Source organism: Arachis hypogaea, chromosome 9, assembly GCF_003086295.3.
Source record: "Arachis hypogaea cultivar Tifrunner chromosome 9, arahy.Tifrunner.gnm2.J5K5, whole genome shotgun sequence".
NCBI lineage: Eukaryota > Viridiplantae > Streptophyta > Magnoliopsida > Fabales > Fabaceae > Arachis > Arachis hypogaea.
Window position 1 is genome coordinate 118,417,705 of NC_092044.1, and position 17,512 is coordinate 118,435,216.

At 38.1% G+C, this 17,512-nt stretch overlaps 2 protein-coding genes, 1 long non-coding RNA gene and 1 pseudogene across 3 annotated transcripts; 3 read left to right on the top strand and 1 right to left on the bottom strand.

Annotated features, from left to right (window-relative positions):
- Window positions 1-1,464: 1,464 nt before the first annotated feature.
- LOC112712571 (ATP synthase subunit d, mitochondrial) lies at window positions 1,465-3,906 on the top strand. The gene is made up of 5 exons (XM_025765493.3): window positions 1,465-1,779; window positions 2,276-2,357; window positions 3,272-3,336; window positions 3,429-3,515; window positions 3,590-3,906. The coding sequence occupies exons 1-5, from the start codon at window positions 1,609-1,611 to the stop codon at window positions 3,689-3,691; spliced, it is 507 nt and encodes a 168-aa protein (XP_025621278.1). The 5' UTR covers window positions 1,465-1,608; the 3' UTR covers window positions 3,692-3,906.
- Window positions 3,907-4,297: 391 nt separating this feature from the next.
- On the top strand, window positions 4,298-9,210 carry LOC140175442 (uncharacterized). Its single transcript, XR_011866244.1, has 2 exons — window positions 4,298-6,588; window positions 6,806-9,210. It is a non-coding gene; the product is annotated as an uncharacterized lncRNA (long non-coding RNA).
- A 218-nt stretch (window positions 9,211-9,428) lies between these two features.
- Window positions 9,429-15,488, bottom strand: LOC112712569 (uncharacterized). The gene is made up of 8 exons (XM_025765491.3): window positions 15,237-15,488; window positions 13,937-15,128; window positions 12,642-13,059; window positions 11,572-11,716; window positions 11,313-11,428; window positions 11,120-11,198; window positions 10,715-10,948; window positions 9,429-10,012 (listed from the first exon to the last, which is right to left on the bottom strand). Exons 2-8 carry the CDS (start codon window positions 15,057-15,059, stop codon window positions 9,689-9,691), a joined length of 2,439 nt encoding a protein of 812 aa, XP_025621276.1. The 5' UTR covers window positions 15,060-15,128; window positions 15,237-15,488; the 3' UTR covers window positions 9,429-9,688.
- A 568-nt stretch (window positions 15,489-16,056) lies between these two features.
- LOC112709624 (flavin-containing monooxygenase FMO GS-OX-like 4) lies at window positions 16,057-17,406 on the top strand (annotated as a pseudogene).
- The last annotated feature ends 106 nt before the right edge of the window (window positions 17,407-17,512 follow it).

Sequence of the window (17,512 nt, forward strand, 5' to 3'; positions counted from 1 at the left end):
TATAGTCAGATAGATAGTATACACCGAGGTGGTCTAATTGCAAGTAGGGGTGGAAGTGAGTCAAGCCAGCTCATGAACTAGTTCGAGCTCGATTCGTTAATAGTTCGATAAGTTAAGCTCGTGAGCTAGTGAGCCAAGCTTGAGCTTGAAATTGGGCTCATAAATTAAATGAGCCGAGCTTGAGCTTGGATAAGCTCAACTCATTAGCTCGTGAGCTGACTCGATTATATATATATAATTATTAATACACATATCTTATATGCATTTAATCTATATTTTTAATATTATATATATACATATGAAGTAGTACTATATATATATATATATATATATATATATATATATTAATGATCTTAATTATTTAAAATTTTATATTTATTTTTTACATATAATTTTGACGTAGGACATAAATAAAAAATTTATAATTTATTGATAAATAACAATATATAAAATTAATCTTTTAAATATTTTTTAAAATATATAAGTTATAATTTATTGATATAGAATTATAGATTATGTATGTATTTATGTTTCTATTATTTGAGCCAACTCGTGAGCTCGAGCCTGCTCGTGAGCTTTCGGTGAGTCGAGCTTGAGCTTAAGAAATAGGTTCAATTGTTAATGAGTCGAACCGTGAGCCAAACTCAATTATTGTGAGTCGAGCTTGAGTTTGGTCTAGCTCGACTCAGCTCGGCTCACTTCCAGCCCTAATTACAAGGAAAACAAAATTTAGATTTGTGTTTGTGTATATTTTATGTTATATATATATATATATATATATATATATATATATATATATATATATATATATTTGGTTGTGATTTTTGTGTTTCTTCTGTCGCTCACCTCCTCTATTGGAAATTTTGTGAGTTTAACAAAAAACAGGAAGACTTGAATGCCGATTTTTAAGTGAGTATGAAGAGACTATAACATTTGAATTATAGTCGTTGGCAAAAAAATTGTATGTTATATAAATGTCAAAAGGGTAAAATTATATATTGGTACTACATTTAACAAAGTTGTATAAGCACAATCGTTTGATTGGACAATAGTGTACGTATCAGAAGTTCTTACAGTGTACATATCATATTTTCCTTTGTTCCTATATTTTAGAACTTTTTATTAGTATAAAATATACATTAAAATATAAAAGATACATAAAAAGATATTCAAAATAATGTATATATATATATATAGTTACTTATTTAATAGCTTATTTTTAATATACATATAATATTTCTTTTTTTGGACTGTAATATTTTTATTTTTCAAATAAATCTTTGTTCGGTTATAGTATAATACCGAACAAAATCTCTATCTAAACAAAAAGGAGAAATTGCCATCAGTTTGTTACTTTTTGGGCCAGGATTATTATGGTTCGGATCATAAATGGGCTATTACACAGAATTCAGAAATAAACAGGCCCATAAAGATGCAAGTTTTAGAACCCGGCCCATAGTGGGTGATAGCATCAGGGTGTTTTGGAGACTGAGCTCACACAGCTCCCCAAAAACAGCATCTCTTTGCCTTTGCCGTTTGGTGGCCGAGAAAATCAGCGAGAAAATTTCAGAGCGACAGAAAAGAAAAGTAAAGAAAGAGGAAGGAAAAATGAGCGGATCGGTGAAGAAGGTTACCGATGTGGTGTTCAAGGCCGGAAAGAACATCGACTGGGACGGAATGGCGAGGCTCATCGTCTCCGACGAGGCTCGCAGGGAGTTCAATAACCTTCGTCGTACCTTCGACGAGGTTAACTCGCAGCTCCAAACCAAGTTTAGTCAGGTTCGATTTCTTCTCTGATCCTCACGGATCTCTCTCGTTTTCCTCGCATTGAATAATTTCGATTGTGTATACAAAAATTCGTATTGTTCCTGTTACTTTTAGATCGATTATATTCTAGAGCGAAAATGAAAAAGTAATCACTTATTTAGAGTGATTTCTGACTTGTGTGTTATTCTGATGTGAATTCGGAAATATTACCAATTCGTTAGTGTTCTTCGTCATTAGTTATTATTATTCTAGGGATTAGATGTTTGGGACACATTTCTGAATGATTGTTGTACATAATTTATTTGCTGTTATTTTTATTGTTTTCATTTGATATTAGGGTTTTGTCATTGGACGTGATTAACTGATTACGCTAGAAATTTTTTAGGACCAATGGAGACTTAATTGAAAAATCAGAAGATCTTGTGTGTGTAACGGAGGTTGCTTAGTTAATCATTGTTCAGGGGAAAAAGGTTATTACTTTTTTTTATTGTTATTTTGGATTGTGCAGGAGCCAGAGCCCATAGATTGGGAGTATTATAGGAAGGGAATTGGCTCTCGTTTGGTGGACATGTACAAGGAGCATTACGAGAGTATGTTCATGAACTCTGTTTGTGAATGCCCTTTCATATGTGTTTGTTGCTTTCTTTTAACATTCATAATATATTGTTTATTTAAATGACCAATTTAGTGGGGACTGGAATTTGAAATGCATGTGGTTTCATGTAAGCTCGGGTATTTCTTGTTACTTCAATGCTGAGTAGTACTTCAGCATTATACTCTGATTTCCTAGCAGGCTAGTGCCTAATACCAGGCTCTAATTTGGTTTGGATCTGCATTTGAATTTTGAATCCAGTGATGGATCTAAAAAATTTTGACTGTGGGGGCAAATAATTATCATAATAATTTAATATAGTGTGGTCAAATTTAATAACATAATAGGGACAAATAAATATCACTATTATGTACTACTAAATAAATTTCCAAATCCTAGTGGAATTACTTGCCCCACAATGTTACACATGAATCCGTCTCTGTTTGAATCCCTATCAGGCAAAAGTTTGTTCATTGTTCAAACTTGGGCCTGATATATATGGATATTCCTACGAAGGGTACCAAATACCCTCTATTGAATGGTGGATAAGGTTTAGTAAACTAGTGGTGAATTTTCTAACTTGAAACATATTTTAATGTACATTGAAAGAAATTGTTAATGTGGCTTAATGTAGCAAACTAAACTAGCAATTAATTAAGATTGGGATGCTTGTGAAAATGAGAGTACAAACATTCTTACACGCATGAGATTATTGACACAACCAATCGGATCTAGATTTGTGAGGTAGTTATCGAAGAGGTACAAAGCTTTGTTGATGTTATAATAGTGTTGGATAACTTTTTTACAAATTTTTTTTTTGCTTTTTCTTTTAAGGCAGTTAAAATTGGATCTTTGTACATATTTATATACCAACCAATTCAAGTTCTGATGTTTTTTGACGGTTCTCCGCAGGCATAGAGATCCCCAAATATGTTGACACAGTGACTCCTCAATATAAAACTAAATTCGATCAACTAGTAAGAACTTTTGTCTAAACGATAATAGTTGTTCATGTCTCTCAGTGAAAGACATTGTCAATTTAAGTGCTGTATGTGTAATTCTGACGCAGTTAGTTGAGCTTAAAGAAGCCGAGCAGAAGTCTCTCAAGGAGTCAGAGCGTTTAGAGAAGGAAATAGCTGATGTACAAGAAATGAAGGTAATTAGAAATCACTACACAAACTTTTTCATGTTTAATAAAATTGAATGTTTTCTCACACGTCTTTTTGACAGGCCAAGATTAATACCATGACATATGATGAGTACTTTGCCAAGCATCCTGAACTGTTGAAGAAGTATGAAGATGAAATCAGGAACGATTACTGGGGCTATTAAATTGTTCAAAACTTCAGTGTGTAGCAAAACATCAGAAGCTGGTGTTCCCATGCTGGTTTAATAATAATTACTGCAGTGATTTCTTTGTAACTCTGTTCTCTTTTTTAACTTCCAAGTTCTTTATATAAACCCATTTTCGGAGTTACCATAATTTTTGTGCATCATTTCAAGAAAATACTGCTTTGCGCTGCTCTCAATAAAATTGTTTTTTCTTTCGGGTCTGTTCAACCGATTAGAAATCGTAGATTCGGCTCAAGCTGGCAATGTTTCAAGAGATGATTATAATTGTTATTAAATAAATACGGAGGTTGACATTCTGATGGCAATGGAGAGAAGTTTTCGAAAGAAAACATATTTAATTGAAACAGAAAAGGTTGAATACATTTTCCGGACGTCTTAATCGTTACTAGGCTTAAATTCATGAAATAGGATTCTATGGATGTTGTCAACATTCTTCAACTATCGATATCAGTAGAAGCAATCTCCCCCAACAACTTGGTTAAAACTATCATGATGGCCTTCCAAGGGTAATTGAGAAAACCCTTTCCTTCTCTCGTTCGAATATAAATGGCTGATATTTAACCACAGTTCTGACAGGTTTGGTTTAGTTTACAATAAGCGAAGCAGTCTACTTGCTGGTTTTAATTCCTACTTACTGTTATTTGGCTATTTAGTTCATTTTGGGCTAAACTAGCAGGCATGAGGGCAGTAATCTTAGTTCTAGCTGTTGTCTATAAATAGTAAATACTAGTTCATTAGTTAGTTTTTAATTTTGTGAATTTTCTATTAATTTGTTCGAACTAGAGAGGTTGAACTCCCTCTACAATTGGTAGTTCCAACTGTGTATTCCATTAGGGGACTGTGATGTGCAATCTCTAGTTCATTAATAAAGCCTAGCGATTCTGTTAATCTCTAAACCTTTCAACTGGTATCAGAAGTCCTCGGATCTTGAAAGCTTGTGGTGAAAAGTGCAACGACGATCGCAAAAAATGGAAGAGCGAATTATGTGATGGAATTGCGATTTGATCGCCGAAGATCTCTGTCGTGCATTGCAGGAGATGTTGCAGTGGATCGACGCGCGCGTGGATTCCATGGAGAATAGCCAGTCCATCACGAGTGGGGATCTTCGGGGTTGCATTAGATTGTCGGTTGCTCACAGGAAACTAGAGGCGCGCCAGAGCAATGGCGGAAACTCGAGCTTCCGATCTTTGTGGCTAGGATGCGATGACGTAGATCGAGCGTATGGAGCAGTTCTTCTTTCTCAGAGCAGTGCCGAAGGAGGAGTAGCTCGTGGTGGTGACGTTCGCCATGGAAGGTCGGGAGTTCACGTGATTTCGGTGGTGGGAGGCAACTGCGCCGACGCTGCAATGGCAGTCCCTCCGCATGGCGTTTCTGCGTCATTTTCAACCTGAGCGGTTGCAATGTCCCTATCGATCGTTTTTGAAACTAAAACAAGTATGGTTCGAGACTACGTCAATCAGTTTGTGTTGCACGCTCGTCCCCTTCGAGGTCTGGCTCCAAAATTGTTGATTGACTTGTTCTTGAATGAGTTGAGACTTGAGGTGAGTGAAGAATGCAGGTTGTTCTCGTTCCAGATCGTGGATGAGTTGATGGAATTGGCGCAGAAGGTGGAGAATCGTAGCATGGCACTGCGGTCCCAGCATCTGTAGCACCACAGAACTTCGTTATTAACATGCCGGTGCTTGCATCTGTAGCGACGGTCCCAGCAAGCAAGGATGTGGAATCATTGATGGAGCCTCCGAAACGGCGGGAAGTGAGGCATCTTAACAATGAGGATTACAAAGCTAAACGTGCACGAGGGGGATGCATTTTCTGCAGTGAACCTTACTCAGCGAAGCATGTGTGCAAGAACAAGGAATTCAAGTTGCTGATTATGGAACCTGAGGCTGAGGAGGGGATTGGTTGGAGCAAGAAGCTGTTCCGAAGGCAGTGGAGCAATTAAAGCTTAAACTTCCGAGCTCTAATTGCCACCATAGGTCGTTCAAGGCGTGGGACGAGGTGAAGGGGTGTCGTGTGCGGGTGCTGGTGTATTGTGGTGCCTTGAATAACTTTATAGAACCAGAAATCACAGCGGAGTTGGGTCTGATTGTAGATACCACACCTAGGTTCTCGGTAAAGGTGGCAGATCGGTGCAATTCAGGGGACAGGGCAGATGCAAGGAGGTAACACTGAGCTTCCAGGGGCTGTCCATAACCGAGGTTTTTTACCTATTTCCCATCAATGAGGCTGAGTTTGTTTTGGGGCTGGCGTGGATAAATAAGCTCGGGGTCATTTGAGCCAATTTTAAGGATTTTCGGATAGAGATATTCAAGGGTGGGGAGGCTTTGACCTTGAAGGGTGATCCGGAACTGTTTTATGGTGGTCTAACTCTGCACTCAGTCTCAGTCACAAGTGTTCCACAACCAATACAAATGGTGTTGGATGCACATGATGCAGTCTTTCAACCCTACTAGGTTTACCGCCGCATCAGTCACATGATCATGCTATTCCTTCAAAGGAAGAAGCTGCAGTCCCTAATTAATATTAGGCCTTACTGCTTTCCACACCACCAAAAAGCGGTGATTGAAGAAATGGTTTGGAAAAGGTTGGCTTTGGGAATCATCTGGCCTAACATGAGCCCTTATGCTAGTCCCATCTTGCTGGTCAAGGAGAAAGATGGGTGTTGCAGGTTTTGTGTGGACTACTGCGCTTTAAATGGGATAATCTTGCCAGACAAGTTTCCGATTTCGGTCATTGATGAACTTGTGGATGAAATGGCTTGAGCCACAGTTTTTTCAAAGCTGGATTTAAAGTCGGGCTATCACCAAATTAGGATGCGCAGCAAGGATATTCAAAAAACTGCTTTCTAGACGCATGAGCAACACTACGAGTTCATGGTATGCACCGAGTTCATTTTAAGCATTAATGAATGACATCCTTAAGCCACTGTTACGGAAGTTTGTGTTGGTCTTTTTGATGATATTTTTATCTACAACCGAGACATTGAGAGCCATGCCGATCACTTGCAACAAGTCTTTCACATATTAATCGCTAATAAGCTTGTGTTAAATGCCAAGAAGTGCACTTTGACAGTAGTTTCTATTGAATATCTAGGTCATATCGTCTCGATTGAGGGAATTGCTGCAAATCCTAGCAAAACTGAAGCCATGTATGCTTGGGCGCCTCCTAAGGACCTACGTGCCTTGCGGGATTTTTAGTCCTCATAGTGCACTATGGTCAGTTTGTGCAAGGGTATGGCACTATTGCCAAACCATTGATAGATCTGACAAAGAATGCTTTTGAATGGAATGATCGGGCTATGACGGCTTTTGAAAACTTAAATCCCTCATGGCAGCACTTCCTACATTGGTTGTCCCAAATTTTACACGAGAATTTGTCATAGAGACCATCGCCTCAAGCGAAGGGTGGGGGCTATGTTATCTCAAGAGGGGAGACTGATTGTATTTTTAAGTCAAGCCTTGTCACCAAGAGCTCACCCAAAATCTACTTATAAGAGGGAATTAGTGGTGGTTGTGCTTGCTGTCCAGAAATGGCGGTACTACTTGATGGGAAGTCACTTCACTGTGCTTACTGACCAGAGGAGTTTGAAATCCTCACTGATCAGCGGTGATGGAACCGACTCATCTCAAATGGACAACAAAGCTGCTGGACTTGGACTTTGAAATCAAATATCGTCTGGGGATGGAAAATAAGGCTGCAGATGCTCTTTCCCGGCAGATGATGGCCAATGCTGCTTCGGTAATGCACGTGAGTCTATGGAAAAATGTGGATGCTGAGATACAAGGAGATCTAGAGCTGCAAAAAATAACAATGGCTTTGCAGCAGGAATCTGAGGATTTTTCAGGCTATTCCTTAAAGAAGGGGAGGTTGTTCTGCTTCTATCAGGGAAGAGCAATTTTGCCGGCAAATTCTGCTCAAATACCCTCCTTATTGCCCGAGCATCATGACAGTGGGTTGGAAGACATTCTGGATATTTTCGAACTTACAAGAGACTCATTGTGGCTATCTATTGGTAAGGGATGCGGCAACGTGTGAAAGATTATGTTGCAACTTGTTCTACTTGCCAACAAGGCAAGTCACAAGTGTGCCGCTCTTAAGCCGGCAGGGATGCTGCAGCCCTTACTGGTTTCGGAGACGATATGAGAACATGTGATGATGGACTTCGTGGTCTGTTTACCCAAGTCGAAGGGCATAGACACCATTTTTGTGGTGGTCAAACGGCTGAGCAAATATGCTCATTTTATTTCATTATCACACCTTTTCTTGGCGAAGGAAGTGGCTGCGTTTTCATTGAGGAAATGGTGAAGCTTCATGGGTTTCCAAAATTGATTGTTTTGATTGTGAGGGTTTCATGAGCAGATTCTGGTCGGAATTGTTTCATGCCGCAGGCACTAAGCTGAAATACAACACCGCATTTCATCCGCAGACCGACGGTTAGACAGAGGTGGTGAATAGGTGCCTCGAGACTTACTTCCAATGATTTGTGGGTGGTGTCCGAAGAGGTAGTTGAGTGGTTACTATGGGAAGAATATTGGTTTAACACGACCTTTAACGTATCCGCCCAGACTATGCCATTTTAGACCGTGTAGTGTCTCCCCCGATTATATTCCGTGGAAAAACATACCCTTTGCATGTCAAGGATGCGATTTTAGCTGAATTAAAACAGCATTTGGCTCAAGCTTAATTAGAAAGAAGCAAGCAGCGGATAAGAAGTGAAGGGATGCGGAGTTCGAGTTAGGTGATTAGGTCTATCTCAAGCTTCAACCTTACCGAATGTGTTCTTTAGGTCTATCTCAAGCTACAACCTTACCGAATGTGTTCTTTAGCTCGGAGGATGAATGAAAAGCTCAGTCCCTGCTTTTATGGACCCTTTCAAGTAGTGGCGTATAAAAGTTGGCACTCCCAAAAGGGTGCAAGCTCCACCCAGTCTTCCATGTGAGCAAATTAAAGAAGATTGTCCCGAAACCACAGCAACCTTAGGTTTCACCCTTAATGATGGCAGAAGATGGCGAACTAATCATGCAACCCTCGTTTTTTGGCGTCTCGATCGGAAAGGGATAGTTCCTTGGAGTACTTGGTCCGCTGGCAGGGACTTCAGTTGTGCGAATACAACTGGAAAGAGGTTGCCGCACTGCGGTGCTCCTTTCCTGAGTTCCACCTTGAGGACAAGGTGGTTGTCCAAGGGGGAGTAATGATAGAAACAAGTTTTATTTAGTTTACAAGGAGAGGTAAATAGTCTACTTGCTAGTTTTAGTTCCTACTTGCTGTTATTTTGTTTGTTCTATTTGAGCTAAACTAGTAGCCCTGGGGCAGTAGTCTTAATCCTAGCTGCGGCCTATAAATACTAATTGATTAGTTAGTTTTTAGTTTTGTGAATTTTCTGTTAGAACTCGAGAGGTTGAACTCCCTCCACAGTTGGTAGTTCCAACCGTGTATTCTAATAAGGGGTTGTGATTTGCAATTCCTAGTTCATCAATAAAACCTACCAATTCTATTAATCTCTAAACCTATCAAGTAGACAGTAGTCTCATGTTAATTAATTAACAATTTTGATTGCATAGTACATACTACATACAGTGCATAAGATGTTCATAGTGAAGATCACTAATGCTCTAATAATAATAATAATAATAACAATGACTTCAGGCAGTGCAAAATCAGACGACAATTAAGTGAGCCAGGAAATCAAAAAGAAGAAACCTGAGAAAGATTATGATAGATTTAAAATCTATACATTAGATGAAGAAATCAATTGGAAGTACAAGAAAATTTTGTTGATTCTGCTGCTACAAATGGCAGACTCAAAAAAAGTACAAAATGAACAAAGGAAACAAAATGTGAATTTCAGTGCAGCATCAATGACCAGCAGATTAAAGAAAATCCAGGCATGAGCTGCAATTAACTCAGTAAGTGCTAAAAAATTTCCCAGTAAGAAATTCCCCAAGGGCTGCAGCTAAATTCAGGTTTTAATTAACATTACTCCGAAGCCTTACCAGCTAGCTCCTCATTCTTATTCATGGCCTTCCTTGCTAACTCATAGCCTGCAAAGTTCATGGCACCTAGGGGAGCTATCCAAAAGAATCTTGGCACTGCTCCTTTAAACAACCCCAGGGGGCCCTCATGCCGTAGTATAGAGAAGGCTATTATGGTCATCGACACAGACCGACCCTGCGCAGTCATCATTCTAGTTTTCATGACATCAAATGGCGTCGTGACAACGGCAGCCAACCCCCCGGATAAAGCTCCGACTGCTATTGTTTCCCAGGCCTCTAGTTCCCGCCCCAACAGTTTTTGGACACCCTAAAATCAAAATGAAATACCAGCATGACACATTGTCAAAAATATCAATTACCACAAACCATTATATTTATACCATTTCAGTGTGGAAATATATAAGGATACATATAAGGCCAAGTCTTCAAGCATCTTTTATTTTTATCTTTTTTAGGTTTGCTCTGCCACTTGCCAAGAGGGGACTTCTTAAGTGATTGCATTGATGCAGTTTGTTGCATAGGGAATATATGGAATAACTAAACAATAAGATACTATTTGTTATTGTCATAACTTTTTGTTGTACCAACTTTACATCACTTCAACTACTTCATTTGTAGGACCCTCTAAAGGGGGGACCAATAAGCACCATCCAACATGATTAATGAATAAAATTTATCTTAAACAATTGACAATGACCTCCATATAATGAATACTAATATAGGACCCTCTAAAGGGAAAGACTTGACTTACCTAAAGAAAAGAGGGAACAAAAATGTGTAATAGGCTAATAGCTTAGTTCAGTGAATAACTTGAAAGTGTTTTTTCATGACAGTCAAAATTCTTATACATAATCCAGCTGAAGTTCCTCTTTATTTGGATGAACATGAAGGTTCATTTTAATATACATACAAGAGCTTCAAACAATTTTATAATTCATAAACCTCTCAAAGTGAATTCCAAAAACAAACGCTAAGATCATGAAGCAAGCTGATGAAGGAAATTAGATACCTTTTTAGACTCTGCATAAAGTCCCATGCCGGCAACATAAAATGGAACCTCACGACAAAGGGTAGCCCCGGTTCCACGAAAGAAACCCCTAAGACCATCCTGCTGCCAAGTCCCAACAAGAGCCTCACCAACATTATCAAAAAGACCAGCTTGCAACCGCTGCTTTAATACTTCACATGGAATCCGCACAGCTGTTCCCAAAAACGTGCTACAAAATGATGCTATAGATTGTACCTACATAAATGATAATGTGCAAAGCTTATAAGTATAATTAGCTGAATGCAAAGGAATGGAGGTCATTTACTTTATGCTCTCTGCATTTCAGACATCATGGAACTAAGAACGTAATGCATAATCAGGAATTGCCGAGTATATAAGTAACAGCAAATAGGATATACAAATTACCTGGAGTTCCGGTAGGTTAGGAGCTACATTTACCAACACCAATTTACTTGCTTCAAATATCCCAGTTCGAAGGCCATGGCTACAGTATAAATAAATAAATAAATAAAACTAACATGAGCTTGCAAGGAAAATAACATCATTATGCGATGATTGATTGAAAGCATTAAAGAAGTTATCTCCTATGTAAAAATACCTTGAAAACTGTCCAAGAATTGCAGGGATTGATCCCCTATATAAACCCCGAACTCCAATCTGTGGCAGCTTGGCAATGATTTCAGGGAAGGACATGGTTGATGCTTGTACTCGAGTCTAGCATGCCAAATAAGACAATGATGAGGTCTCTCAAAGGAAACAACAGATCATACAACTATAAGAGAAATACGGAATCAAGGGTCCATATTGAAACACGATATTCCTAAGAACAAAGGAAGCCATCTAGTTAGAGAATTTACCTTGATTGAATCAACTGGATGCAGTAATGCACAAGAGAGGGCACAAGAAAGGCCACCAGCCAGTGCAGATCTTAAAACACTTCCAGCAGGAATTTCGACAGGTGGTGGGACAGCGACTACAGTTGCAGCTTCAAACCATATACTCCTGAATATATAGCCATAAGCACATAACAATATTTCATGAATCTTAACCAGTGACTGATGGTAGATTGGATAATAAGGAAATTAAAATATGTAATGTTCTTAATGTAATTTCCTTGCATTTTAAGGTAACCACTACTTAATGAAATAATATTAGTCCTGCAACAAAAAAGGGGACACACACTTTGAAAGATCTTTGTGAGCACTAGCAAGAGCCATTTTGTTGGTTCATTGTTGAAAAGATAGGGACGCCCTTCTTAAAGCACTTTCTAAGAGTTATTTTGGAAAGGCACAAGAGAGGGCAAGGATTGAGTTGTCTTCGTGTAACTTCACTTGAAGTCATGACAGCCACGAATGAATTTATTAGATTAGGCTGCCCACATTACATCCTTTGGGTGCTTGCGTTCCCTGGATGCGTTACACCGAGATGCCCTTTTAATAGTTATAATAAAGCTTCCATAAAAGCAAGGATTCCAAATTGCAATATGTAGCTTTAATTCTTTGAATCATTTGGTTGGAAACAGAGGTATACATCTTAAACGAGGATGTCTCTTGGTCATAGGAATTAACAGGCGATTTCTCTGCAGTCTGTTTTGCCCATGTCTGCTTCATGTTCCAAAATGCATTTCAAATTTTCTGATGAAAGGATTGAAAATTATTTTTCTATTGTTATGTAGTAGAGACGCCATTGTTTAATTTAATAGGAAATTAAATGCAGGCATGAACCAAAGTTGAATAGCTACTTCACAGAAGGATATTAAGACCAACCCCCCCCCCCCCCTTTTTTTTTCTCTTTCCCAAAAAAATAAGAGAGTAATGATGGACTTCGTATCTAATATATGAAAAAGAATAAGAGAGTAATGATGGACTTCGTATCTAATATATGAAAAAGCATAAATAAAATAACCAGATGACCATATTTATCTTACCTAGGATCCTCTTGAAGACGGTCAGAGGGAAGCAGAAGCATGAAATTACGAAAATGTCCATAAGAAATAGATTCTTCTGTGTCTGCCCTCAGAAATCGCATCATAGCTACTGCATTGTCTTCATTTGCAGGCAGCCCTGCATTCTTTAGTAATTCCAATATTTCACTCTTCTTCAGTGTCCCCGATTTGGTTAGACACAGAGAAGTATATGCACGAAGAATTGTTGGCTCCTTTTGTTCCATAAATGACAAGAACTGCTTCCATCCAAAGGACCGAGAAAACAAATGACTTCTTGTACGGCTCATAAATTCTTTGGCATATCTTCGTGGCAGTTTTCTGTCTCTCATTGCAATTTCTAGATCTTCCAGGGTTACTTGGCCATCACCATCTCTATCCAGCTCCTCAAAGAACCTCCTCCCTGTAGAAAATAAAAGTGAAAACTGTGAATTTGTCATTAACAACACAAACAGAACAACATACACAATCAATTAACAGTTAATATTAGCTTAATACTGTAAACAAATACGTCAAACAGAGCAGCTAAAAGATGTCCTACAACTAACAATAACTGCAAATTTGTTCGTGCAGGGATTGGACGTCACAATTGCAAACACTGTTCCGGAAAATGTATGTTGGTTGCTTTTTCTGCATTCTTTAAGGTAAAAGAAGACCAACAAAATTATTTTTGATGTATTGCTTTATTAACTGATCTTAACCTTCAGAAATGGAACTTTAAATCCTGTCATATCTGTCAATGGTATATGCTCAACTATGAATTCTGTAACTATGAATAAATATGCAGATGCTAGTGTTAAAAAATGTCGCTCTTTGACCATATACAGAGTCTATTGGGAGAAATCAGAAGAGTGAATCCCATCATTCTCTTCTTCCTGCACATTTTCTCTATATATATTCATCATATACAGTCATTCGCCATATACATACGTGACTATATATTACCAACTAACTAATCAGTTACTTCCATGAATATCTAGTCTAACCATCATTACTGACTGAGCTCATCTATCAACAAACTTATAACTTACATTGATGCTTACATACTACGTAAGCCGAGCAAGAGGTCGTACTTGGAATAACTTGAATATTAAACTAGATGTAATTAGTCACTACTGACTAGACAACCAAAATTGATAATACTAATCCATATTTGCCTATATGCATCATTACTGTTGAGTATTAGGAATATAAAAGCAGCAAACAAAAAAAAATGAAACTAGTAGCATACAGATTTTTTATTATCAACAACCCTTGCAAGCACAATTATAAACTAGTACCTTCAGCCTCTGTGTACCTAAAGAAATCTTGTACAGAGATCAGTTTCTTCTTATCAGGGTGTTCTTTCGATGCTCTCCTGAGCTGTGGCAACAGCTCAACCAATTCTGTCAATGAAACAGTGGAAAGTGTAGACCTTAGACGCTCCACATTTGTTAGAGGAATACTGAATATGTTAGAGGCAACCTTCTGCGGCGAAATCCCTCCAGCGTCCTCCTTGTTATCATCATTACCACTATTAGCATTATTACCATTATATCCTTCTTCACTTGATAAAGGGCTTTCTTCTCCAGCTACACCCGATGGCACACCACCTACCTTTGCAAAATTCAAATTTCCCAAGAAGCTATTCACATCCATTTTGTGCCCTTCCAAGAAGTTTGTGAATGCATTGACATGGCCAATCTGAGGTGGTATAGAAGGTTGTGAAGTTTTCACATTTTCAGGGTCATTTCCATGCAGACCATGATCAAGACTCTGAATGGTTTGATTCAACTGATTAAAGATTAAACCTATAAGACATTCAAGTGAGACATGTTTACCATCCTTCCACTTCACACCTTTTTCCTTAACTGTCCTAATAAACTGGCCCTTGGTCTCATCCTGCGTCACTTCACTCGATGAAACACTTGGCTTCATGCATGAACATACCTTCCCATCTTCATCACCAGCCATTTTCTGAGACCTCTTTCTCCCAGCTTTGAAAGGAGCTGGGAGAGCCTGAAGGAAACCATTAACCAGCAAAGACCAAGTCACTGCAAACTTCAAGCAATTGGTGCAGGAAGAAGACCCATCACCCTTCTTATCCACCTCATCACCATTCACATTCACATTCCCATTACCACTCACTGAGTTTTGTGAGAAAATACCCAAGAAAGCCTTCAAGGGAACCTTCATTGACAACCCTTTCTTCTTCCTCACATCGCAGATCTGAAATTCACCACCTTGCTTCACCTGGGCAATCAAACAAACACCTTTCGTGCCCTTATTCTTGTGTCCTGACAGGAAGCAGTGCTCAAGATCCTTTGCAGCTTTCCGAATACCCACTTCCAAAGGGGACAGCGATTCCTTCACAACCTGAATGGAATTGAAGAAGGACTCAACTGGGTCGTTCCCAGACACCATTTTTCGATCAACCCTTGAAGAAGTCGCAGCCTTTGAGTGTGTGTGCAGAGAAAACCCAAATCAACACAACTAAACAAAAAATCAGAATTTTATTGAAATGAGGTGAACCAATTAAGCTCAGAAATTAACAAAAAGAAATCATTTTTTACAATACAGAATACATGAAGATTTTATTACATAAAGGTCCATGTTTTTTTTTTTCCTTTTCGGGGTTCAGAAGAAGATAGCTTTATTGGTGTTGGAAGCAGAGTGAGAGAGAGAAAGAGTGTAAGAAGAGAAATTTGCGGGAAGAATGAATTAGGATAAGATTGGGAAGAGATAAGAGAGAATCAAGCGGTGGTTTTGGACAGAGTTTGCGTTGAGACCGATATTGTGGCAGAGGAACAAGAAAGCAAGAAACGAAGAACATCAACTCATTAACACAGGCACATTAATATTAATATATTATTGAAGTATTTATTCTGGATAATTATTGAAGTATTTATTTTAAATTTAATTTAAAATTTTAATAATTTTATTTCTTGAGTTATCATTTGTGTTGGAACTTACGAAGTTACGAGGGATTTGTCTATTAATTATTATTATTATTATTTCTCTTTTTTTTTGGTACATTGTCTATTAATTTTTTTCTCGAAAGAAAGCATTAAGCATTTCGCGAAATAATAATGGTTTTTCTGGGGCCTAAATCATTTGTGATAATGTCAAATCTACTCTGGGAAAATACGGGCTATACTCCAAGATTTGGCCCAAAACCAAACTACGGCAAAATAGTTAAGAGGTTGCTTCACTTTTGGCTTTTTTTTAAATAAAAAACAAATTTCATACAAAATAACCAACTTGGGTTGATCGAGAGGTCAGCTCACTTGTCATGTAGTAATCTATTGGCCAGCGACAGACTCTTAAATAAAGTTCAGATTTTCATAATTAACAAGAGAATGAGATGAAATTCATTATTTATGCTCCTATTTTATTTCGTTTCATGTTTTAATTTAAAATCTTTGCGGGGATTAGTGCATGGCGAGGGAAGCAAATGCACAGCCACAATTATAGGACACCTGAATCTTTTCAAGATCAAGTATGTGCCTGCTTCCTTTGCTTTTTGACTATTTGCAAAAGCATTTTTTGGCCAGTACTATACTACTAATACTCTCTAACTCCACTGAAATATCATAATCCTTTTTGGGATTCAAGGCTTAAATTCTTTGGTTCGTGGAAATATCTTGTTGCTCTACGTTTGATATTTTTCAGCATATCGCCTCCATTATCTCTTTTTTGGTTGATTATCACCATCATTTTTGGATAATCTAATCTGGTTTTTCCATTAAAATTATGATTACTAGTATCCAACATTTTATTTGACAATTTTTCTCTTGAATGGTTTATCTTACGCGCTGGTATTTGTTGCACATGCAGATTGATAGTGTTCATCAAGATGGTCGTGTGGTTTTCAAAGATGGAGACACAGATGGTGCGAAAATCATAGTACATTGCACAGGGTATTTTCAGCATTCTCCATTTAGTTTTATTCAAAACCCTGCAATTGGAGAAGAGAACTAAATAAATGTTGATGATTGATGACCATTTTTGTTCGTTTAGCAGGTACAAGTATGATTTCCCATTCCTTGAAACAAATGGGGAAGTACGTGTAGATGACAACTGGGTAAGACCATTGTACAAGCATGTTTTTCCACAAGCATTGGCCCCACGGCTTTCATTTGTTGGGTTGCCTTGGAAGGTTGTTCCCTTCCCCATGTTCAAACTGCAGACCAAATGGATAGCAGGAGCTTTGTCAAATCGCCTTGCACTTCCTTCCAAAGAAGAAATGACTCAAGATCCTGAAGCATTCAACTCTTCACTTTGAAGCTTCTGGCACTTCTAAGCGTTACACTGATAATACGGCCAATTACCAAATGGTGTTCCTAAAGTTAAAACTTAAAAGCAATGAATGTTTTTTAGCTTGTCTAAAATCATATACTTCCTTCCCCAATTCATAGTAACAGTTGTCTTTTTATTTTCTATTGCATTTATAATTCAATGGACTCGTAACCAATTCTAATTTAATGATAATGATTAAATACATCAAAACGAAAATATTGTGAACCGGAAAGAATATATATCAGCAAGACTTATATTGTGTGTTTGGGATTATATATGGTAATGACAGTGGAAATGCTATAACTGGATTGCTAATTAGTGTAGGATTCGTGGTGTTGAAGAATGGAGGATGGAAATGTACAAGTTTGCATCTAAGAACAAGAGGCTGCGACCTGAGTCATACCGTGACGAATGGGATGTCGACGAATTGGTTCTAGAAGCTCAACGAGATTTTTCTAAGTATTTGAACTGATATTGTGACAAGTCAGTTGAGAAGTCTCAAGCTGAGCTATATTGCCATCTGCTCTGATCTCAATGCCAGAGTTATACAATTACAACACAGTTGAGTGAATTAGCAC

What these genes read in the sequence shown, in the direction of transcription:
- LOC112712569 (XM_025765491.3), bottom strand. Translation starts at nt 15,059, where the DNA reads ATGGTGTCTGGGAACGACCCAGTTGAGTCCTTCTTCAATTCCATTCAG. An exon ending in TAGGTACACAGAGGCTGAAG is followed by an intron (nt 13,060 to 13,936) that starts GTACTAGTTTAT and finishes TATTTTCTACAG; the next exon opens with GGAGGAGGTTCTTTGAGGAG. An exon ending in ATCCAGTTGATTCAATCAAG is followed by an intron (nt 11,429 to 11,571) that starts GTAAATTCTCTA and finishes TTGGCATGCTAG; the next exon opens with ACTCGAGTACAAGCATCAAC.
- LOC112712571 (XM_025765493.3), top strand. Translation starts at nt 1,609, where the DNA reads ATGAGCGGATCGGTGAAGAAGGTTACCGATGTGGTGTTCAAGGCCGGA. An exon ending in TCCAAACCAAGTTTAGTCAG is followed by an intron (nt 1,780 to 2,275) that starts GTTCGATTTCTT and finishes TGGATTGTGCAG; the next exon opens with GAGCCAGAGCCCATAGATTG. An exon ending in CTGATGTACAAGAAATGAAG is followed by an intron (nt 3,516 to 3,589) that starts GTAATTAGAAAT and finishes TCTTTTTGACAG; the next exon opens with GCCAAGATTAATACCATGAC.